The 23,673-nt window shown below is 45.8% G+C and overlaps 3 protein-coding genes across 4 annotated transcripts; 2 read left to right on the top strand and 1 right to left on the bottom strand.

Annotated features, from left to right (window-relative positions):
• The first annotated feature begins 374 nt into the window (after positions 1 to 374).
• On the top strand, positions 375 to 4,489 carry EBP (EBP, cholestenol delta-isomerase). 2 transcript variants are annotated; one of them, XM_027533671.1, is made up of 5 exons: positions 375 to 490; positions 1,508 to 1,819; positions 3,133 to 3,169; positions 3,291 to 3,421; positions 4,012 to 4,489. In XM_027533671.1, the coding sequence occupies exons 2-5, from the start codon at positions 1,519 to 1,521 to the stop codon at positions 4,233 to 4,235; spliced, it is 693 nt and encodes a 230-aa protein (XP_027389472.1). In that variant the 5' UTR covers positions 375 to 490; positions 1,508 to 1,518; the 3' UTR covers positions 4,236 to 4,489. The 2 variants fall into 2 exon arrangements, with proteins under 2 accessions (XP_027389472.1, XP_027389473.1); XM_027533672.1 differs by lacking the exon at positions 375 to 490 and having other exon boundaries at positions 1,490 to 1,819.
• A 2,536-nt stretch (positions 4,490 to 7,025) lies between these two features.
• Positions 7,026 to 20,429, top strand: TBC1D25 (TBC1 domain family member 25). Its single transcript, XM_027533669.1, has 6 exons — positions 7,026 to 7,320; positions 9,173 to 9,282; positions 10,379 to 10,533; positions 18,124 to 18,251; positions 18,395 to 18,583; positions 18,828 to 20,429. The coding sequence occupies exons 1-6, from the start codon at positions 7,201 to 7,203 to the stop codon at positions 20,187 to 20,189; spliced, it is 2,064 nt and encodes a 687-aa protein (XP_027389470.1). The 5' UTR covers positions 7,026 to 7,200; the 3' UTR covers positions 20,190 to 20,429.
• LOC113886952 (40S ribosomal protein S27-like) lies at positions 17,471 to 17,812 on the bottom strand. The gene has a single exon (XM_027533673.1). It carries the CDS (start codon positions 17,795 to 17,797, stop codon positions 17,543 to 17,545), a length of 255 nt encoding a protein of 84 aa, XP_027389474.1. The 5' UTR covers positions 17,798 to 17,812; the 3' UTR covers positions 17,471 to 17,542.
• Positions 20,430 to 23,673: the final 3,244 nt, after the last annotated feature.

The raw sequence follows: 23,673 nt of genomic DNA, 5'->3' as shown, positions 1-23,673 counted from the left end.
CAGGGATCGAACCCACGTCTCCTGCATTGCAGGTGGATGCTTTACTGCTGAGCCACCAGGACTTATTTGTTTTACGTTTCCTTGCCCATTTTGGGGGGTTAGGATTGAAGGTTGATCTGGGAAAAGTTTTGGTTGCTCTGCTTTTACAAATAAGTGCAACGCAATGCTGATTCAACAGCAGATAAACACCCGATTTCCGATGGGATGGAAACAAGGGAAACAAGCCAAGACTTGCCACAGATTGGCTTCTGGCTGAAAATGCCCACCAACCAAAAATGGTACCACGCGCGAGGGCGGGGTCGGCGGCACACAGACAATAACTATTGGTTGAGAGCGGCACGGGCCTCCTTTCCAGCTCCTCCATTGGCCAGTTCCATAAGGCGGAACCTGTGAGAGGTTGGATTTTGAAGTAGTGATATTTCGGAGCCAGCGAGCGATCTTAGTGAGACCCGGGAGCCTGTGGGAGAGGCCGCTGCAAACGCGCTGTTGAGTGAGTTGCCCTCCGCCTGAAATGCCTCTCCATCCCTTAGCTCTCAATTGCTAAATGGCCAGACCTTGGCGCGCCTGCGCGAGACCTTTCCCCCGCCCCCACTTCCCCCGCCCCCACTTCCCCCGCCGCTTTGCCACCCTCACCACCCCTACGCGCCTGCGCCGGGCGGTCGGCTACTGCGCGGTTGTCGGGACTGCAAAAGATCTGCTTCTCATCAGGCAGCTGAACCAGAAAGTTCTGGTTCTGATTGGTGGTCTCTGTATTTGCCCCTCATTTTCCTATTTAGCTCCCGGCGCAGGACCCCTGCCCTCCACTTTCCTCTTTCCTGAGGGTTGGCTGCAGTGTGAGCAATTTCGGGAGGGGTCGGATAATCCCATACACTGAACCTGAAGGTGTAGTTCTGATTAGTCATCTTTTTTGTCTGTCCTGCGGTTTCCAGGACTATGGGGAGGGTAATAGCTTTCTGTTGCAGGATGCAAGACAGTGACCCCTGCAAATCTTGTCGTGTCCTCCCCTAGCAGACCAGTGAGGCATGGCACCGGGTCTGGCTCCTGTGTCTCCCCCAGCGGACTGTAACCCCTGAGGGCGGGTATCAGACCTGGTTACTGTGTCTCCCTGCCAGAGCATGACCAATGAGGGCTGGGACCTGGTCTGATTGTCGTGTCTGGCCACCAGACTGTGACCAATGAGAGCAGAGACTAGGCCTGATTCTATCTTCCCAGTGAGACCAATGAAAGCTGGGACCTGTTCTGGTTCCTGTGTCTACCATATCATATGGCTCCCAGAGGGCAGGAACAAGCTTTTGATTTTTCTGTGGCCTTATATTCATGTTTTTAAAATAGTATATAATTAGATTATTTTAATTGAGTCAGTCTTAATCGGTTAATTGAGTCCACTTACGTTTCTTGTCATAATAAACTATTTGGATTTGATTTTATGATCTCATTCTATGCCTTTGTATTTGTTCAGTTTTTTTTTTTTTATTCTCTTTTCTACATATCCACACACCACCATCAGCCTACAAAGACATGACCACCAACACCAGCCCCATGCACCCCTACTGGCCTCGGCATCTGAGACTAGACAACTTTGTGCCTAATGACTACCCCACCTGGCATATCCTGGCTGGCCTATTCTCCGTCTCTGGAGTCTTAGTTGTGGCCACATGGCTGTTGTCAGGGCGTGCTGCGGTCGTCCCACTGGGGACTTGGCGGAGACTGTCCCTGTGCTGGTTTGCAGTATGTGGGTTCATTCACTTGGTGATTGAGGGCTGGTTCAGCCTCTACCACGCGGACCTTCTCGGAGACCAAGCCATCTTATCTCAACTCTGTGAGTCCTGGGTTCTTCAATATGCTGTGCAAGGGAATTTCCTGGACAAGGATTGGTTTAGATGTTTACCCACCCACCAACTCTTATTCCATTTGTTTAAAATAAATTTTAAAAATTTAAACTTTTTGCATATATATTCACATGGGTCCAAAATGAAGCCATTTAGAGGTATGCAGTAAAAATTTACCTTCTATCCACCAAGTTTCCCCAAATAATTGCTTATGTTTCTTTTCAGGGTTTACACATAAATTACACACATAAGCCTCAGTTTGCTCAACTGTAGAAGAGGGATAATAGTCATACCCAAATACATGTAAGACACTTGAACAATGTTTGGCAGACAATACATGCTATATAACAGTTTATCATCATCATCATCATCATTTTAATTTTTCCTTTTGTATAAATGGTAGCATGCTTTTTTTTAAATGAACTTTGCTTCTGAACTTTGCTTTTTTTTTGATGAGGACATTCATCATAAGTTTATAAGGAGTTTTGAAAGCATAAATGTTACAGAATTATTTGACTTTTCCAGTATTAATAGGTATTTCCCCAAATCTTTTACTGTTACAAACAGTATTCCTTTTTGGCCTCATGAATAAATCTGCTAGAACATTCTTCTTCAAGTCTCTGTGGAGGTCTGCTTTCATTTCTCTTGGGTAAATGTGGAGGAGTAGAATGTCTGGGTCCTGTGGTAGATGTGTGTTTAATATTATGAAAAAATGCCAAACTTTTCAAGAATGGCTGCACCATTTTATATTCCCACAAGCAGTATATTAGAGTTAGTTTTTCCACATCCTCATCAACACTTGATATGATCAGGTGTTTATTAAATTTTAGTCCTTCGAGTGGATGTGAGTGATATCTCATTATGGTTTTAATGTTTTTATTCACCATCTAGAATCCTCTTTTGTGAAAAACCTATTTCAGTCTCCTGTATATTTTTATATTGGGTGATCTATCTTTTCCTTAGTGATCTCTGCTTACTCTTTCATTTACTCATCTGTTCACCTTCGAGCTCTCTCTCTTTCTCTCATTGGATACTTTCCTCACTCCCTCATTTACACCTGCCTGATTTTATTCCACAAACATTTATTGAATACAAGACAATCATAGCAACACTTAATGTTCTGTGTCAGGTTTGCACACATTATCTTGTATACATATAAAAACAGCTGCCCCATTTCACAGATGAGGAAACTGAGGCATGGGGAGGTTATAAAGCCTGCTTTCTTACATGAGCCCTCGGCTCTCACAAGTCTGACTTCCTTTTCCTGCTGATATTCTTCATATAAGTTTCTTGTCTTCCTCAGGGAAAGAGTATGCCAAGGGAGACAGCCGATACATCCTGTAAGTGTTTGTCAAGGGAGACCTGCATTGTTTTGGGGGGAGGTAAGTCAGGGAGCATTAAGGGGTGCCTTGTAGGTAGAGCACAGTGATGCCAGTGCCCCTTCCATCCTTTCTCTTGCAGGAATGATAACTTCATGATATGCATGGAGACCGTCACGGCTTACCTGTGGGGACCACTCAGCCTGTGGGTGGTGATTGCTTTTCTCCGCCACCAACCCCTCCGCTTTGTCCTACAGCTTGTGGTCTCTATGGGTGAGGAGAAGGCCCACAGTGGGTGCTTGAGGGCTTGATGGGGGATCTACAGACATGGGGGCATTCCTGCGGGTGGGACTTCTCAATTGTGCCCATCCAGGGCTGAGTCAGACTGAATGACAAACTCCCTGAGGTTTTGGAACAGCCATGCCCCTCCAGGCCTGTGTTCTCAATCCAGGAGAGTTCATTTCTTCTCCCACTCCATCACAAAGTCTCTCATGAGGGTTACAGTTACATGAGGTGGCTGGATCAAGATTCTGAGCTTCCTTCATCTGAGATTCAGTCCTCTTATGTTCTTATGTTGTTAGCTTTCTGGAAATGTGAGTTCTCTTTAGTCTTGGAATCCTGAGCTGTCTTGAATGAAAAGATTTTGAGCTTAAATTCTGGAGACATGAACTCTCTTGAGTTCAGAAAGTCTCAGCTTCTGATTTCTGGAATTCTCACATTTCTGATTTCTCAAATCTTCAGTCATGTGATTTCAGAACTTTTATGTCTCTGAATTTGGGAATCCTGAGCTCTAATAACTTGGAAAATGGCTTGGAATTGTTCCTCCTCCTTACAGAGTTTCCTTCTCCTTCTACCTCCCACAGGTCAGGTATATGGAGATGTGCTCTATTTCCTGACAGAGTACCGTGATGGATTCCAGCACGGGGAGCTGGGCCACCCACTCTACTTCTGGTTTTACTTTGTTTTCTTGAACTCCCTGTGGCTGGTGGTGCCCGGACTCCTCATACTGGATTCTATAAAGCAACTTGCTCATGCCCAGAGCATACTGGATGCCAAAGCACCCAAAGCCAAGAGCAAGCAGAACTAAAGAGTGATGAACTAGGCTTAAACACCGGCTATTGAGGAACTCTCCACCTACCAGAAGATCCCAATCCTTGCTCCCACAGGTCGGAAGGACAAATTGAATTGATCCTGTCAAGCTCAGGTTGATGGGTGGGCAGTGGGAAGAAAGGAGCCATGCGGAGCCACTGTCAGGAGCCAATAGGACAAAGGTACAAGAGAACCTAGGAAGTCTGTGATGGGGACAATTTTTTAAATCAGGAAATAAAGATCTTGACCCTATACTGAGAGATTTTTAATTATTAACCCCAGAGATGCCCCATGACTGACCCTATAGATCCTTCCAGCACTCGTTCCACAGACCACCATTCTCTCAGCCATAGACCAGCATCATTATCCCATAGACCTCAAACCTATGACCTCACAAATTTCCATCACTGACCCCACAGATTCCCCTGATGGTTAATTAGATCCATGAATCACATCTGTAAAGTCTTTTAAGGCATGATTGTCCATCCACACCCTTGGCATTCTCTCCAAAATATACCCTTTCTTGTTTTGAAATATGGTCAGGCTGAGAATTTTCCAAATCCAAGTTCTTCAGTTTACTCAGCCTCTTATCTCCTGATCAGGTATCCCACAAATACCCCATTACTAACCCCATGTATCCCCTATTACTCCAAAGAACCCCATCACTACCTTAAAGATTCCCATGACTCACACCAGAGACCCCCACAAAAGTCACTCCACTACACTCCCATCACTCACCCCACATACTCCATCATTAAATCCTAAGATACCCATCACTCTCCCCACAAACAGCCTTTCATTTGCTCCATTGATGGAGAGAATCATTCACCTCACAGACCTCCATCACTCACCCCACAGACCCCATCACTTGCCCCAAGAGACCTTCCATCACTTACAACTCTATGACTCACTCATAGATCCCCCATCATGTATTGCACAGACCTTATCACTCTCCTACCAAATGCCCTATCATTTATCCAATAAGTCTCATCACTCACCATAGATCCCTCAATCACTCACCCTGTAAACTCCCCATAATTACTTTGAAGAATCTATTTACCTTACATTCCCCATTACTCACCCTATAGATCCCCAATTGCCCCACAGATCTTCCATCACTTACACCATATCCTATCACTCATCCCACAGACATCCCTTCACTCACCCCACAGACCACTTATCATGTACCCACAGATACCCCTAACCCTACAGACCCCTATTGCTCATCCAGCAGTCTCTGTCTTTAACCTCATAGACCTTCAGTCATAAAACAAATGGGTACTTGAGAAATTTTGTGGAGATGACCATGAATAATTAAACTGCAGATACCTATAGATGGGCTCCAGGTGACCTGTGCAGAGCAGGACTTCAGTTTACTGCTTGAGCCTACAGTGTCACTTTTTGAGAAATGCCTCACTGTTAACCCAAAACCCTGCATTAATTTCTCACCTCAGATCCATCACTTACTTCATTATTTTCTTAAGGCATGATGGTGCCCTTGCTCTCCCTCAAGCATAGCAGGCACAGCCCCACCTTCTGTCCATTGCACTCTCTTCTCTCTGTGCCATTTACTATCCCTTTGCCCTTGAGCATGTTTTCCCATGACATTCTTTCAGTGCTTTCATATGTAAAATGCTGATAATGATAGTACCTACCTCAGGATTTTTATGCAGATTAGATGAATTAGTATATTTAAACTATATGGTATACACTTTGTTGAATGGAAGAATGAACAAATGGAAGAATGAACAAATGAAAGAGAAAATTCTCCCCCACACTGTGGCAAGGACCTCCTTTTTGCTCTCCTTGCTTCCAGTATATTTCCTTCCAGAGGTTTCTCCACAACCAAGACAGGGGCATCTGAACACATCATAAGCCTGTGCTCCAGGGCCCTCAGGATAAATTCCAAGTTCTAGGCTAATGTTTTGCTCATTCCACTCTATGATAATTTTAATGAAAAGTGACTTTCAAACTCCTTGTTTCCATCAGAAAATCTGGCAGTGCCACAAGAAGTGTGTTAGAAAAGGAGACTTCTCTAAAAAGGTAACATTAAGGGTAACATCTGTACAATACTGCAACAATAGCTGAAGTCCAGGTACCTTACAGGACTCCTTGGTTAGAAATTACATTTTTAAGGGCAGTATGTATTTTGTCCAAACCATAGAGACGTTGTACAGTAAAGTGAGAATGGCTTTTTGCATTTTGTGGCACATAAACTTTCTCAAAGGAGTCTAAAATATGTCCAGTATTCAGCTGATATTTGGTAGGCACACACCGTTTAATAACAAGACTGACTTCAACGTGTTGTAAAGATTCAATAAAAACAGAGGCAAACTTGTCCACAGAGCATACAAATGGATTTTATGGGTAAATTATTTATTGAAGTATAACATGCAGGCAGAAACTGCAAACATCTAAATGTACAGGTCCGTGAATTTTCATAACGTGTAAGCTATTTTTTAAAAGATTGTGGAAAAAGGATTATTCTTCCATTCAGCAGATTCATTTGAAATGATTTTAAATAGATGACGTCATCTCTAAGCAGAGATGCGAGGCGACTTGAAGCAGGACGTGGGGCCTTGACGTTATCGCGCAGCAGCGTCCTTTCCCCGCCCACTTTTCTCGCCCCAATAGGTCGCCGCGTTAACACTCACCTAGACGAATCCGGAAGCAAAGTGAGCAAATCAAGGACGAGGGAGGCGGGGCCTCAGTAGGCGCCTGCATACTGGCTAAATTGAGGCAAACTGCCCGGCTTTTGGGGGCGGGGCTCTTGGCAACTGCACACTCTGCGCAAGCGCAGAGGTGACCTCCTCCCTGTGCCAAACGGGGGGTGGGTAGGGTCGCGTGGCGCCCTCTGCGCCTGCGCCAGGGCACAAGGTGGGGCCGCGGGCGCCCGCATTCTGGCGTGCGCACAAGGGTAGGGGGCAACGGTTAGCTGTCACCCTGAGGTGGGTGGCAGCAGGATGGCGACGGCCTCTGGGTCCTCGGACTTGGCTGGCTCCGGAGCGCCCTCGCCTGGTGGGGGAGCCCAGGCGGCGGCAGCTGAGGAGGAGGAGCGAGAGGTGGTGCGGGTCCGAGTCAAGGTGAGGCTGGTGGCCCGTCATTCAGCCCGCCCAGAGCTCCCGGGAGAGGGGAAGGTGGTGGCTGTCCTAGGATGGAGGGCGGGACTTGAGAATTGGGGTGTTACGTGAGGGGAGAGGCTAGAGGGCAGAATATTGGTGGCTTGGGTTGGGGGCTGGGGGAAGGCTGGACCTGGGAATGCGGGGGCAGAGGGTGGGGCGTGGGGATTACAAATAGAAGGGTAGGGCCCTCTGGAATGGATAGGAGGAGACTGTGGGTAGAGAGGAGGGGCTATAGGGTTAGAGGAGGGGCCTTAATGGAGTGGAGCCCTGAGAAATGAGGGAGGTTGTTGCTGTCTGAAAAGGAGGCGCTGACATCAGTTTAACATTGTGTTGAGAGTGCACTTTTGTGCAAATCCCCATCCTGGATGAGCAGACACACTCGTCGGGGAGACAAACAGCTAAATAAAGGATATGCTTCAGACAGTGGTGAATGTCATGGGGAGATAACGAAAAAGATTCCGAACTAGGGAGTTACTTTAGCCAAGGTCGTGCTGGGAAATACCCAGAAAGGTATTGAAGGAACAGAGACCCAAATAAAAAGGAGTAACCAATGTGCATATCAGGGGGGAAGAGTGTTTTAGACCGAGAGAACAACAAGGAGAGCGTTTTAGACTGAGAGAAAAGCTGGGAGGTGGGGATGAGTTTGACATGTTCCCTTAGGTTTCCATATTGCTGGAGCCCAGAGAGTGAGGGGAAGAGTGGTAGGGGGTGGATAGGACAGGTAAGAGAGGGGCAGATTGTGAAGGGCCTTTGGCATGTATTCTATTCTTGAGTAAGAAAGCTTTTGCAGTAGTTCCAGCAAGCAGTGATGGTGGCTCAGACTAGGGTGGTGGCACTGGTGGTGACGAGAAGAGGTTAGATTCCTGAGAGAAGTAAACATCACTGCAGTGTAATAGAGGAAGCTCAAAGGTAGAGGTTTGGGTGTTCAAAGAAGAGAAGATGCTTAAGCTGTGAGTGAGCCAGTTAAAGAGTGGAAGGACCTTCCAGACTGGGGGATCTCCACAAGCACAGGCCTGGAGCCAAAATGTGTTCGGAGTAACTTCTGGGAGTTTGGTAGTACCAGAGTGTAAAGTTCAAAAAAGCTCCTGTTGGGAATCCTGGGGTTCCTTTTGAAGAGATTTAAGCAAGAGAGTGTTGTAGATAGACATGCTAGATTGGTTGCAGCGTGGAGGACTGGTTTAATAAAGGCCAAGCTGGACATGTCTTTTCGCCTTTTCATACTGTTCATGGGGTTCTCAAGGCTCACTGGAAAAGACCCTGATGCTGGGGGAGATTGAGGGCAGGAGAAGAAGGGGGCGTCCGAGGATGAGGTGGTTGGATGGCATCACACACTCAATGGACGTGAGTTTGAGCAAACTCCAGGAGATAGTGAAGGACAGGAAAGCCTGGTGTGCTGCAGTCCATGGGGTCACAAAGAGTCGGACACAACTGAGCAACTGATTAACCAAAGATTGAACATGGTGATCTTGGCAACCAGCCTTGAGGGAATGTAGAAGAAGGATTGGGTGCCTGGACTATTGCAGTAGCCTCCTCCTCACTGGACCACTGCTTTCTCCTTTGTCCCCCACGGACTGTTCATAGAGCAGCCAGAAGGGTCCTGTTAAATCCTGAATCAGACCACATCCCTCCTCTACTCAGAACTCTCCCAAGCCTCCCCTCTCACTCAGAGCACAAACCCTGGTTCTCACCATGGCCCAGAACTCCCGCCTTGATCTGGCCCCTGCCACATCTCTACCCTTACCTTCTGCCATATCATCCATGTCATTGTGGTGATGTGACCCCTGATGGCCTACCCCATGTCTTCTCTCCACAGAAATGTGAGAGCTTCTTGCCACTTGAGTTTCGCTCTTTTGCTGTGGACCCCCAAATCACTTCGCTCGATGTGTTGCAACACATCCTCATCCGAGCCTTTGACTTGAATGGGTGAGTAATGGGGTGTGGGGCAAAACCAGTGGGCCACCCACCTTGACAGCAGTTGTTTGGCACTTTTATTGTTGTCGTTTGGTAGGGAGGGTTGTTTGTTTTGTTATTATTAATATAAATAGTCCCATAATAAACAAATAGCCACATACATATCTTGGAATTTTTTGGGAAAATCTAGTCATAGGATGAATTCCTAGCAGTGATATTGCTGAATTAAAGGGTGTATACTTTTTTAAGTTTCAACAGATGTTTCCAAAATGTTCTCTGGGCAGGTGTTACCAATTTACCGTCTCAGCAGCAGCCCATAAAGTTTCTGTTTTCCTCACAAACACTGGTTACTAAAAAACATTAGAAAATTTGCCAACCTGATAGATGAAAAATAGTGTCTCCTGGGGGCAAATGTGATGGTTATTTTGGTGTCATTGTTATTTTGGAGGAATATATGCACATGGTAATGGACTCAAAGGATACAGAAATGATGTGTATTTGGGGGGGTTTCCATGGTGACTGTCAGTTCTGGCAATGGCTCAGCGGGTAAAGAATCCACCTGCAATGCAGGGGACACAGGAGATGAGGGTTTGATTCCTGGGTTGGAAAGATTCCCCTGGAGAAGGAAATGGCAACCCACTCCAGTATTCTTGCCTGGAAAATTCTATGGACAGAGGAGCCTGGCAGGCTACAGTCCATGGAGTCACAAAGAGCTGAACACAACTGAGTGACTAAACACGTTCATGGTGACAGTAGTTATCACACAATATGCTTTGCATAGAGTTGCACTGGTGTATCTAAAGAACAAGTTCTTAATTGTAATTTGACTTTTTTACATAAACATTTTCTGTTGTGAAAAATAACAACCATACAGCTTGCTTTATTTTTTATGCACAAGGCTGCTTCTTCCCACTTCAATCCCTCAACTACTCAGTTACCCTCCCTAGAGGAGACCCCAGTACCAGTTTGCAGTGTGTTCTCCAGATACAAGCAGATGTGCATCTGTTTCTGTGTTTGTGAAACAAACTTCCCAGGCTTCTTTTGGAAATGGTCCCTGAGGCTTCCCAGGCACAGGGGCCCTGAAAGCTGCGGTGTTTCCTCTGTCCAGGAAGAAGAACTTTGGTATCAGCTACCTGGGCCGAGATCGGATGGGGCAGGAAGCTTACCTCTCACTCTTGTCTGACTGGGACCTCAGCACAGCCTTTGCCACTGCCTCCAAACCTTACCTGCACCTGCGTGTAGATATCCGGCCCACTGAGGACAGTGAGTACCCCGGTGCTCTGGGGGCACTGCCCTGTGATACCCCCTTTTCCCCATAGGATGACTCTACTCCTCACAACACACTCCTTCACAGTGGGCTAAGGAGCAAGGAATCCTAGGTCCAAATCCTGGCTTGGCCACTGGCCCTCCATTTCTTTAGCTATAAAGTAGAGATAATGGTATCTTAGGGCCATCATGAGGATTAAACAGGGAAATTCATGTAAAAGTGCCTGAAAAGGTGCATGGCTGCATTGTGAATGCTCAAAAAGTATTAGCTCTAATGACAATAATTGTCATATTTATTATAGCATATAATCTAGTGATAATTACAGAATGCAGTATAATAATAGAGCTATAGTATTATATGTTACAGTTATAATAATATTGTAAATATAATAATGCTGATTATAGTCATGGTAATTGTATTTATTCATTCATTCATCCTGTACTCACTTTCATTGATTTGTTCCTTTGATCTCTCAGCCACTTTCAGTCTTCTCCTAGTTCTTAGTTTTGCCTGTACTGTTCCCCTAGTTTTGCCTGTACTGTTCCCAGGGAGCCCACAGATAAATTAAGACATGGTCCTGAAAATTTGATTATGAAGCATACATTAGATAATAATAGTGTCAGTGTTAAATTTCCAGAGTATGGTTACGGTATCATGGTTATTGAAGGAAAATATCCTTGTTCTTGGGGAAAACACAAGTATTAAGGGGTAAGGTGTTATAATATCTGCAAATAACTTGGCAAAATAATAAATGTATGTATATATATGGAGAGAATGAGATGAAGCAAATGTGGCAAAAAATATGAACAGTTAGGGGAGTAGATGAAAGATGTATGGATGGTCAATGTATTCATCATTTTAACTTTGTCATAGATTTGAAATTTTTTTCAAGTAAAAAGTTGTGGAGTGGAAGACATGGTTTCCAGTCTCAGGAAATTCACAGTGCCTATTTGAGATGCCTGAATAGGCATTTTATTGATGTCATAATAACATAAATAGCTAACATGTGTTGAGCACTTGAGGCCATTCTACACACATAATATTTATTCACTGGATTGTCAAAACAATCCTACAGAGTAGGGATGACCGTTATCTCCATGTTACAGATGAGGAAACTGAGTCTCAGAGAGGGGACAGGACCTGTCTGTGTCACAGAGACAGTCAGTGGAGGAGTGTGATTTGAACACAGGTGGTGGCTGAACTGGCTTCAAGAGTCTTTGCTCTTAAACATTCGACTATAAAATGTGGTGCTTATTTAAAAAAAGACATTAGAGAAAAAGAATCAGAGAGAGAAACAAGAATCAGAGAGAAAGACAGTGACTGAGACAGGGAGAGAAACAAATGGGAAAAGGCTGGTAGCCAGAGACACAGGAACCTCTGCACAAGCAGCCCTGTGTGCTACTTACTCTGTCAGTCACTTAGCTAATTCCCCCAGCCTCCATTTCCTTACCTATAAAATAGACACAGTAGCACTATTTCAGTAAAGAAATAAAATCTGCTCTGCTAATAAACATGTGAAGAAAACCCCAGCTACACACAAACTGAGAGGAATGCAAAATACACAGACAGACACCCAGTAGTTTGGCAAAAGGACATTTAAAAGTTACCTTTATAAAGAGAATCAACTTTCCAGTATTTCCATTCTATTTCTACCATTGTCTTATTTCCAAAACTCCTGCAAATACACGAGTTTGTTTCCGAATTCCTGATTCTCTTACATTGATCTCTTTGTTAAATCCTAAGCCAGTTCCATGTTGTTTTAATCACATAGTTTTATGATATATGTTTTCCTTTTTAAAATTATTCCTGAATATTCTTGTGCACTTACTGTTCTTTTCATTTAATGGAATTAGCTTATCATTTCATTAAGATATTGATGGGAGTTTGATTGGAGTTGTTTTTTTTTTCCCCCATACCACACAAGTTTGCTGGATCTTAGTTCCCAGGGATTGAACCCAGGCCTCAGCAGTGAAATCTCGGAGTCCTAACCACTGAACTGCCAGGGAATTCCCTAATGAAACTAATCTTTAATTATCCAGTAAATACATTATCCATATTAGAAATAATGATGAAGTCTGTCTCTTGAATCACCGTGCCTAATCTTGATCCCCTACCTTAGGCTTCACAGGTGGCACTAGTGGAAAAGAACCCCTGCCAGTGCAGGAGACATAAGAGACATGAGTTCGATCCCTGGGTTGGGAAGATCCCCTGGAGGAGAGCATGGCAACCCAGTCCAGTATTCTTCCCTGGAGAATTCCATGGACAGAGGAGCCTGGCGGGCTCTGGTCCATCAGGTCACAAAGACATGACTGAAGCAACTTAGCATGCAATACAGACCTGTCTTTTTGCCCTGCAGGAACTACTTTGATCAGTTTGATGTGTAATCTTACAGGTCCTTTATTCACACACACATATACACACAAATTAGTCCACATATGGAGAGATGTAAGTATATTTGTATTTGTATATGTACACAAATGGTATGTGTTTAACATAAATCATACTACACATTAATAGGTGAGTGTGCGATTGATGGAACTGTTATAAATATTCGTAATGAATTCTTGGGATTGTGTTCATGAATGCAAAAGCAACAGGCATGTTGTGATCACTTAGATGGCCCAGTCCCTCTTTCTGGGAAGAACTCAGTTTCTGTCACCTCTTCAGTTGGAAGATTGCCAAGCCTAGACAGAATCAATCTGTGCATTCGTGATATGAATTCCCTTTCTGTCATATGTATTGCAGATATTTTTTTCCAAGCTTATCTTTTTGTTTTGTGGCCTTGTTTGTGGTGCTCTTTTGGTCCTATCAAAAACTAATGTTTGTATGCAGTCTTGTACATATATCTGTCTTTTTCTGTATGATTTCTGAATTTCTCCTCTTTAGAACATCTTCCCCGTCCACATACTTATACAAATATTCTTCTATTTTATACAAATATTCTCCTATATTTTCTTCTAACACACTTATTATTTTCTCTTTTACATATAAATCTCTACTCAGTCAACATTGTGATTAGTGGACCTAGCTTTTTTTTTAATTTATTTTTATTTATTTGGCTGCATCAGGTCTTGGTTGCATCATAGAGGATCTTCCGTTGTGGTGCCCAGACTCAGTAGTTGTGGCCACAGGCTTAGTTGCCCTGTGACATGTGAAATCTTCCCAGACCAGAATATATGTACTTGGATTTATTTCTGGGCTTTCTATATTGAATTCTACCAAGACAAACATTGCATTCCTCCCACAATTTTTTTCAGGGGGGGGGTTCTTTTTGTTAACTATTCTTAAATGTGAATTCTTTCATACAAATGTTAAAATAATTTTACCCAGTTTCAGAAAAAAACCTATTACATTTCTGGTTGGCAGAATATATAATTTAGCATTTGGGAGATTTGACAATTTTATCATAAGGAGGTGTAGTACATGTAGCACATATTGTGTAATAGTGCAAGCAGGGCCTGAGACAGCACCCTACATGAAACTTGAGTGTTTCTTCAGGGAAATGTGTGTATATTCATACTTAGTGGGTTACATAAAGACTAGATATAGTCTCGTATCAGTTCAGATCCAGTTTTGCCACTAGATGAGTTTGTGCTTGTGGAAATCCTTTGCCCATTTTGTTAATGGGTTCTTTCTTTTTAAAAAATCAACATAGAATGTCTCTCTTTCTTGTCATATTTCGGTCTTGAGCAGTGCTTTTTCTTACATTCACATAGCTGCTCTTGCTCTCTCTGTTTGCCAGGTATGCCTTCAGATTTCTTCAATTTTTAACCTTTCTTTGTCACCTAGTTTTACTGTGTCTCTCACAAAAACTCCATAGCTGGATTTATGCTTTTTTACACAACTGACAGTGAAATCTTCTGACCACTTTTCCCCTCCAGTCTCCCCCACCCCCACTCACCCTAGCCCCTGAAATGGAAGCTTTGGAACACTTTTCATTCTCATTCTTCTGGTCCCTAACCCTTAACTTTTGGGCTTTGCTTAGGCAGTATTGTGTTTTTCTTTTTCAATTCCAGGCTGTCATGATCTTTTCTTTAGAGTTAGTCACTTACGTTTCAGGAATTCTGATGTAACAATATTACACTCCCAATGACAGTCTCTTTGTCATTTTATGTCTAACTATATACTAATATTAAAAACTTGTGGCTTGTCACCATGTACCTTCCCTTTGGCCTTCCTCCACCCACCTTGAGCTCTCGTAGTCACTCAGTAGTCGTTTCTTAGAGAACTTCTTTGTTCCCCTCCAGTAAGGTGCATGGTTGTTGTTGTTCAGTTGCTCAGTTGTGTCCGACTCTTTGCGACCCCATGGACTGCAGCATGCCAGGCTTCCCTGACCTTCACTATCTCCCAGAGTTTGCTCAAACTCAGTCCATTGAGTCAATGATGCAATCCAGCCATCTCATCCTCTGTCGCCCCCTTCTCCTCCTGCTCTCAGTCAGGCTCTTAAGTGAGTCAGCTCTTTGCATCAGGTAGCCAAAGTATTAGAGCTTCAGCTTCAGTGTCAGTCCTTCCACTGAATATTCAGGGTTGATTTCCCTAGGATTGACTGGTTTGATCTCCTTGTTGTCCGAGGGACTCGCGAGTCTTCTCCAGCACCAGAGTTCAAAAGCAGCAATTCTTTGGCACTCAGACTTCTTTATGGTCCAACTCTCACATCTGTATATGACTACTGGGAAAACCATACCTTTGATTATACAGCAGACCTTTGTCAACAAAGTGATGTCTCTGCTTTTTAATATACTGTCTAGGTTTATCATGACTTTTCTTCCAAGGAGCAAGCATCTTTTAATTTTGTGGCTGCAGTCACCATCTGTAGTGATTTTGGACCCCAAGAAAATAAAGTCTGTCACTGTTTCCATTGTTTCCCCATCTATTTGTCATGAGGTGATGGGACCAGATGCCATGATCTTAGTTTTCTGAATGTTGAATTTTAAGCCAGCTTTTTCACTCTCCTCTTTTACCTTCATCTAGAGGCTCTTTAATTCCTCTTTAGTGCATGGGTTACATATATGCTAATAATCAGAAAGTTCTTTCTTTGGTTGTGGTGGATATGTACTGATGTGGCTGGATGGGGGCCCTTGGATCTCAGGCCTGGCATGTCAGTGCTCCGTGGATACTGAAAGTCACTATCTTGCTTTCGGAGTTGTGGAACAGAAGCCCTTTGGCAGTCTGACCTTCTTCCAGTTGTAAGCAGCCTGTTCTTTATCTTTGGAAGCTGGCAAGAATTTGTCTTCATTCTTAGAATGTGGGCATTTTGCTAGCAGATTAGTAAGAGTTGAGAGAGGCCCATGGTCTATGCTATTCATTGATTGATCCTATCTGAGACTTGCCAACCCACTTCTTCATCTCAGGGACACTTTCCTTCATATCTTGGTAATTCTGTCTCTGCTTGATCTCTTTTCTCCTCCTACATTTCCTACTTTTTGCCTCTCAGGTTTCCTGGACTCACCCTCCAGGTCTCTCTGCTTTCCTCTCATCATTAAGCTTTAGCTCTGTGCCTTGAAAAGGGTTTTTCTCTTGGTCTTTCAGACCATTGGTGTGACCTTCTTCATTTTACCTGGTGAGTAGTGTGATCTTCATTTTAAGTGTTTTCATGTTTTAGAAAGACCATTCTGGCATCTGTTGGGAGAGAGTATAGAAGGAGGGGCAAAGGGGAAGCAGGGACTAGTTGGATGAGAGGCATGGTATGAGCTGAGAGAAGAAGTGGAATTGAAGTATGTTCTGCATGCAGAAGCCATGGGAGTTGAGAGAGGTCTGTCAGGTTTGGGGCTTAAGCAATTGAAGAGATAGAGACACTGTTCAGACTTGGGGAGCAGGTCATGTCTCAAATGGATCTCGGGCTCCCCTTGTGGACCCATTAGGTTTGCAGTGCCCAGTGGGACATCCAGGGAGAGGCAGTGACTTGTGGCCCAGGGTTTGCTTCCCCCTCAGCTCTGTGTGAGAAAGTATAGTGGACTTCATGGGAATGTTGCTTAGGGATGGCATTTGCCTGCAAATGACAGTGGCTTGAACAAATCCCAGTTGATTTGTTTCATGTAATAGAGTTGGAAAGCCACTGGTCTTTGCTGTTGTCAGCTTAGCAGTTCTGTGGTGCCAGGGTGGACATCTCTTGAGTCTCTCAAACTTACTCAATTGGCCATTGCTGCTTCAAGCCACATGACATTTGAGGTGGGCAGAAAGGATGCAAGGGGGAGTAAAGAAGAGAGAGAAGGGAGAGACCAAGGACCAGAATTGGATAAAATTAAGCATATCATTATCTCTTCTGTGTAACGTGCATGACGTACCTGCTCCACAGATACTTTTGCTAAAATTTACCTGGGCCCTGGAGTAAGGTGAATAAGATAAAGATCCCAGCCCTACCATGTCCTTGTCCACTTACTAATTTTTCCAACCTTTCTGTCATGGTCTGTAAGATGAGAATAATGGTATTCTATACCAATTGTGGAAGGAGGACTAGTGGGAAGGTAAGATTCAGGGTTTGGATTCTTGAGCTTTGGGCCTGACTTTCAAATTTCAGTTCTTTGACCCACTCGCTATGGGACCTTAGGCAACTATTAATACTAATTCTGGCTGTGCCTGTTTCCTCTTAGAAAGATTGGTGATAATAATAGTGCTCAATTTAGAGAGTGCATGTGTGTATGTACTTCATACACAGTTGCTTCAGATGTGTCCATCTCTGCAATCCCATGGACTGTAGTCTACCCGGCTCCTCTGTCCATGGAATTCTCCAGGAAGAATACTGGAGTGGGTTGCCATTTCCTTCTGCAGGGAATCTTCCCCACCCAGGGGTCCAACCCGCTTTTCTTGCATCTCTTGCACTGGCATGCAGATTTTTTTACCTGTATGAATAGTAAATGAGTTAACATTTGCAAAGAGCTCACAACACTTCCTGTCACTCAGCCCTATGGAAGTGTTGTCTAGCATTCTGTTTTGTTTTTTTTTTTTTTTTGTATCCAAAACATGTTTATTGGGATGGTTTCCCATTCATCTTGATACAGGGTACTTTTAGTGCTGCTTCCGTCTGAAAGAGCATCCTTCTGTAAGCCTTTCTTTTCCTCCTGTAGGCTGGCAGAGGACAGTAGAGCAGCCAACACACAAGACTACTGTTTGTGCATGGCTAAAGACAGTGGTGATTTTATAGCATCCTGGGCATTTTACATCCATGAAATAGGAATTGGGGCTCTGCACCAGGCACTTCTTTTTGCATTTCCTCTTCTCCTCTTCTGGAGAGGAATGAAGAAGATCCTTTGCAAGAGGCATGTTCTCATGAGGAAGTCGTCACCGCTGGAAAGGGCTGTCTAGCGTTCTTATTGTTTATATTGATGTTAAGCCCTGGCACGGTGCCTGACACAAAGCTCTCAATAAACATTGCTTTATGTTATTAAAATGTTACTATTAGAGTCTACCAGCCATTCTGTGAGACTGTTTCCACCAGATTATTCATGGTTTTATTTTTTGTGTGATTAGGATGACAGAGGAAGGGAGAGTGGAGTGGCTTATTGCCTCTTGGGTGGCCTGGCTTCAGAGGGAGAGGAACCTGGTCCTGAGCTCTGGGGTTCTCATACCATGTCATTCTGTGTGCCCAGGCCCGCTGCTGGAAGACTGGGACATAATCAGCCCCAAGGATGTCATTGGCTCCGATGTGCTACTGGCTGAGAAGCGGTCATCACTGACAACAGCTGCCCTGCCCTTCACACAGTCCATCATCTCTCAGGTGCTTTCAGGGAGCCCCAGGGCCCAGCTGTTATTGGAGGGCAGTGCCTCCCTGGCACCCCCAATTCCGAGCCTGCCAGTTGGCACCTGCCCCTGGCCTACCCAGCTGAACAGTGGCCTCCCCCACCCCTCCTTCTTTCACAGGTGGGCCGCACCTTGTCTAAGGTCCAGCAGGTGCTGAGCTGGTCATATGGGGAAGATGTCAAGCCCTTCAAGCCGCCCCTGAGCGATGCGGAGTTTCATACCTACCTGAACCACGAGGGCCAGCTCTCCCGCCCCGAGGAATTGCGTCTGCGGATCTATCATGGTGGTGTCGAGCCCTCCCTGCGAAAAGTGAGCCTTCTCCATCACTCATTAGGTCCAGCACTCCCGCACACATGAATAGCTCAAGAGATGCATGCTCTGGGCCGCACTCTCAGGGGATGCTATGGAAGTGCTCCAGTGCATGCAGCAGTAGGAAGGCAGGCTTTTCCAAAGGAGAACAGGGGCCCAGGGTGGCTGGGTGGTGATAGGTACACACAAGGGCATGGCAGCTCATCTGTAGACCCGCTGCCTCATCCCTTTCATCCCTGGCCAGGTGGTGTGGCGGTACCTGCTGAACGTGTACCCAGACGGGCTGACAGGCCGAGAGCGGATGGACTACATGAAACGCAAGAGCCGGGAGTATGAGCAGCTCAAGAGTGAGTGGGCCCAGCGAGCAAGCCCCGAGGACCTGGAGTTCATCCGCAGCACAGTCCTCAAGGATGTGCTGCGCACTGACCGGGCCCACCCCTACTATGCAGGGCCCGAGGACGGCCCACACTTGCGGGCTCTGCACGACCTGCTCACCACCTATGCCGTTACCCACCCGCAGGTGTCCTACTGCCAGGGCATGAGTGACCTGGCCTCGCCCATCCTTGCTGTCATGGACCACGAGGGCCACGCCTTCGTCTGTTTTTGTGGCATCATGAAGCGCCTGGCTGCGAATTTCCACCCTGATGGTCGTGCCATGGCCACCAAGTTCGCTCACCTCAAGCTGCTGCTGCGACACGCGGACCCTGACTTCTACCAGTACCTGCAGGAAGCCGGTGCTGACGACCTCTTTTTCTGTTACCGCTGGCTGCTGCTTGAGCTCAAGCGCGAGTTTGCCTTTGACGACGCTCTGCGCATGCTGGAGGTCACCTGGAGCTCACTACCCCCTGACCCTCCTGAGCACGAGGTAGAGCTCGTGGGCCCCCCCAGCCTAGTGGTGGACATGGGCTTCGGGAGCCACCGGGGACGGCCCATGCGGCAGAGACACATGCTTAGGCCTGCCGGTGGAGGAGGTGGTGCCTTTGAAGATGCTGTTGACCACTTGACCACCAGCAGCCAGGGCCCTGGTGGCGGGGGGCGTCTTCTAAGGCAAGCCAGTCTGGATGACCTCCAGCAACTCAGGGATAGAACGGGCCCCAGGAGGGACTCCCTGATCCAGCTGCCCTACCCAGCCGCCCTCATCGGTTCCAAGTCTCTCTCTGAGCCCTTGCTGAACTCCTCAGACCCACTGCTTTCTCCCTCTTCCCACCCTGATTCACCATCCTCCTCATCTCCACCATCCACCCAGGATGCCTCTCCTGCTGGTGACGTGGCTGCTGGATCCCCCTTGATGCCAGAGGTGGGCTCCCCACAAGACTCTGGGAAGTCCTTGCCACCCCCACCCCCACTGGGCCTGCCCCCACCCCAGGAGTTTGGCCGAGGGAACCCATTCATGCTCTTCCTGTGCCTCGCCATCCTGCTGGAGCACCGTGACCACATCATGCGCAATGGGCTGGATTACAACGAGCTGGCCATGCACTTTGACCGCCTCGTGCGAAAACACCACCTGGGGCGCGTCCTACGCCGGGCCAAGGCTCTCTTCGCTGATTACCTGCAGTCAGAGATGTGGGACTCAGAGGAGGGAGCTGAGGCCACAGCCCCATCTTGATCAGACTCCCTTCAGCCCTCCATCAGCCCCATCAGATCTCCATTCTTTGCCAAGAGGGCCTACACGTGAGACCCCACATCCCTGCCTGCCAGCCCTAGACCTGTGGGAGCATAGTGCCCTGTCTCCCCAGGTCCGAGAGTATGGGGCTTTGCTTTGACAGTGCCCCATGGAGGCCCTGGCCTCCTTTCTCTGTTTTCTTGTTTTGTTTTTAACAACTGTACTTTGCACACGTGAAAGTCACTGTGGTCTGTGTATTTCTCTGCCTTCTCCCTGGTTTTTGTTATAAATGGAATCCCCAGGGCCTCTTTACCTGCTGGAGCTGAAACACTGCCCATTTCAAGTGAAGGGTGGCTCCCACTTCCCTGGTGACAGGAGAATGGATACTGATAAATCAATTCTAGAAGGTGAGCCCAGGTCAAACACCACTTGAGGAGGCCTGAAGCTATTTTGTGGTACATCTGTCTGCCTGTGAGCGTCTGGATGATGTCTGTAAATACATGTTTTTAGGACAGTCCCCTGAATGAGGGATGGGTGGGAGAGTTCCTGACTCAGAAAGGGCAAGATTCCTTACAAAGACTGGGAAGTATGGGCTACTTAGAATCATTGGATGAGCTACCTCTAGCATTGCACATGTCACCATTTCTAAGATCCAGACCCTTCCCTGTAAGTCTTATGCATGAATGCTAGTGGTCCTGGCAGGGGTCTAAGGTTCCTATTCTTGCCACATGCTTTGGGGACAGCCTTGCCATGCCTAGGGCTCTAAGCACTAAACTGGGTTTCCAGCTCATGGATACCTTAACCATTTCAGCAATGGAAACCATATATTTGTCTTCTCTATCCCATTACTGTGGACAAAAATATCAAGCTCTAATAAAGCTGAGGCCCTAAAAGAAGTCACCTACATATGTGGAGGATAATGATCCAAAAAAGGGCCTTTTTTTCCACCTACCTTCTCAGAGGCTGAGTGCCGTCCCTGCACTGAGGACATGGCAGGTGGTGAGTGAAATAACGGGTCCTTCAAGTTGTAGCCTCACTGTGCTGGATTCTGGCCAGAAGTTGCTGTGCTAGGCAATGCAGGCAGGTGGGCATCAGGGCAGCCATTCTCTTATCTGTCTCCCAACAATGACATATAAAGCTAGGGATAACTTAAAAGGCTCCTATCACCCCCCCACCCCCCCAGTATTGGAGAGTAAGCTAACCACCCTTCTCAGATGAGAGCTCAGTCACTGGAGGTGCAGGGTCAAGACCATTCTGTGCCTAGGATCTCCAAGACTGTAGGTCTAACAAGTGAAAATAAGGGGCTCAGGCACCCTGGCCCGAGGGGCCATCCAAGATATGGGGGAATCTGGCCGCCTTTGTCAGTAACTGGCTGACACCCTCTGGGTGTATTCCATGATCAGTGAGCTTAGCTATTTGAAAGGTCAACCAAGTCAATTCTGTATATGGCAGCTTGGGACCTCTGAAGACCAGAGAAGTCCTTTCTGTGAACATGAGGCTCAGATACCCTAAAGGACAGAAATCTCTTAATAGTTTCCAAAGTTATTTGGGACTCCTGATTTCCTGCCAAGGTGGCAGACAGCACAAGCCACTGATCCCCTTGCCCAGAAACTTCTCTGGAGAAACTACAGAGGGAAATATGAGTTCTAGAAACTGCATCACAGTGGTGAAGACCCATGGGGAGTTGGAAGGTGGTTGTTAACTGGCCTGAGTTTTGAGTGGTGGATGGCTGGAGGCAGCAAATACAGGAGAGGTTGGAGATTTAAGTTCTGGCTGTTACCTCTCCCCCACGTTGCCTTGTCTGCCCCCTCACTGCAGAAATCATCCAAACCACTGGTCCAGGTGTCTGGGGGGAGGGCTAGTATCAGGGTGTCAAGAACCCTGCTGAGAAGAGGAAATGAGCAGCCAGAGCAGTGATTACTCCTCCACTGTCCCCCTCCAGACACAAAGGCTGGTGGTACCACTTGGGAAATGACCCCCCCTCTTAGGGTTTAAAGATGAAACTCTACCAGCAGAATTGTCAGGTAATGTGATCATAGATGCAAGTGAGAGCTCTGCTTGCATGGTGCTGGGACTGTCCACCATCTGGCCCATCTCCCTGCACATCCTTTTATCCCTTGGACTCCAAGTGATTAACCAGAGTCAAGTCTGGCTTTCAGCATTCCCTCAGTACAGTTACCAGCCAGAACAGCTGCCACGTCAGGGTAATGTATACACCAGAGCAGTATAACTACATCCAGTGAAAAATAAACTGGACATATTAGTTATCTATGGGCTTCCCAGGTGGCACAGTGGTAAAGAACCTGCCTGCCAATGCAGGAGACGAGGGTTTGATTCCTGGGTCAGGAAGATCACCTGGAGAAGGAAATGGCAACCCAGTCCAGTATTCTTGCCTGGAAAATTCTATGGGAGAGCCTAGTAGACTACAGTCCATAGGGTCACAAAGAGTCGAATGTGACTGAGCATACATGCACCTTAGTTACCTATTGCTGTATAACAAATCACTGCCAAACTTAGCTTAAAACAACAAATATTTATTTTCTCAGTTTCCGAGGGTCAGGAATCTGGGAACAGCTTAGCCATGTAGTTTTGGCTCAGGGTCTCTTCTGAGGTTTCGGTCACGTTCAGCCAGGATTGCAGTTAGCTGAAGGGATGACTTGGCTGAAGGACCCACTTCTAATATGGCCTACACAGAGCTGTTAGTGGGAGGTTTCCCCACATGAGCCTCTCCAATCAGGCTTCTCAGGACATGTGGTCCCAGAAGACAGGCAAGAGATTGTGACCGTGACAGAACTGCAATGTCTATTATAACTTAAGCTCTGAAATGGCATACAACTTGTATTTTCTTGGTCACATAGGCCAACCCTAGTACAACATGGAGGAGAACCACACAGGATGTAAGTAACAGGAGGCAGAGATCATTGGGGGCTATGTCAGAAGACTGGCTACCACATGGGGTGATACACAATATCTGAAGCAGAAGTACTGGGACATACAGATGAAGACTTTTAAATAACTAAAGTAAGAAAAAATAGAAAACAGGAACAAGAAATATAAAAAGGACTCAAAATATTAGGTATGGGTATGATAGAAAAAAAGAAATAGAAAAATAACTATAAATGGAGAAGATGAAATGAACTATCTTTTAACAATACAAAAAATATTTAGAACACAGGGACCCTCAATGGATTTTTTAAAAGTTTCAACAGTATACACACACAAAGTTTAGGGATGTTGATGAGAATGAAAGTATGAAGAAAAAGTAGAGTAATAAAAGCTCAAAGAAAGCTGGGATAGACATCCTAAAGCTAACAAAATTTCAGATCATGAAAGACAAAGAAGGATATATACTTATTGGCAAAGAATATATATGTCTACCATAAACACATTCTCGTAAGGAGACCTGAACAATACTTTTTTTTTTGCAGGACAAACAGGATAATTCTCATTTTTCCTTAAAGATACAGTAGAAGTTTTATAATTCAGT

This window comes from Bos indicus x Bos taurus, chromosome X (genome assembly GCF_003369695.1).
Source record: "Bos indicus x Bos taurus breed Angus x Brahman F1 hybrid chromosome X, Bos_hybrid_MaternalHap_v2.0, whole genome shotgun sequence".
Lineage (NCBI taxonomy): Eukaryota > Metazoa > Chordata > Mammalia > Artiodactyla > Bovidae > Bos > Bos indicus x Bos taurus.
This window is presented reverse-complemented; position numbering and strand designations above follow the sequence as displayed.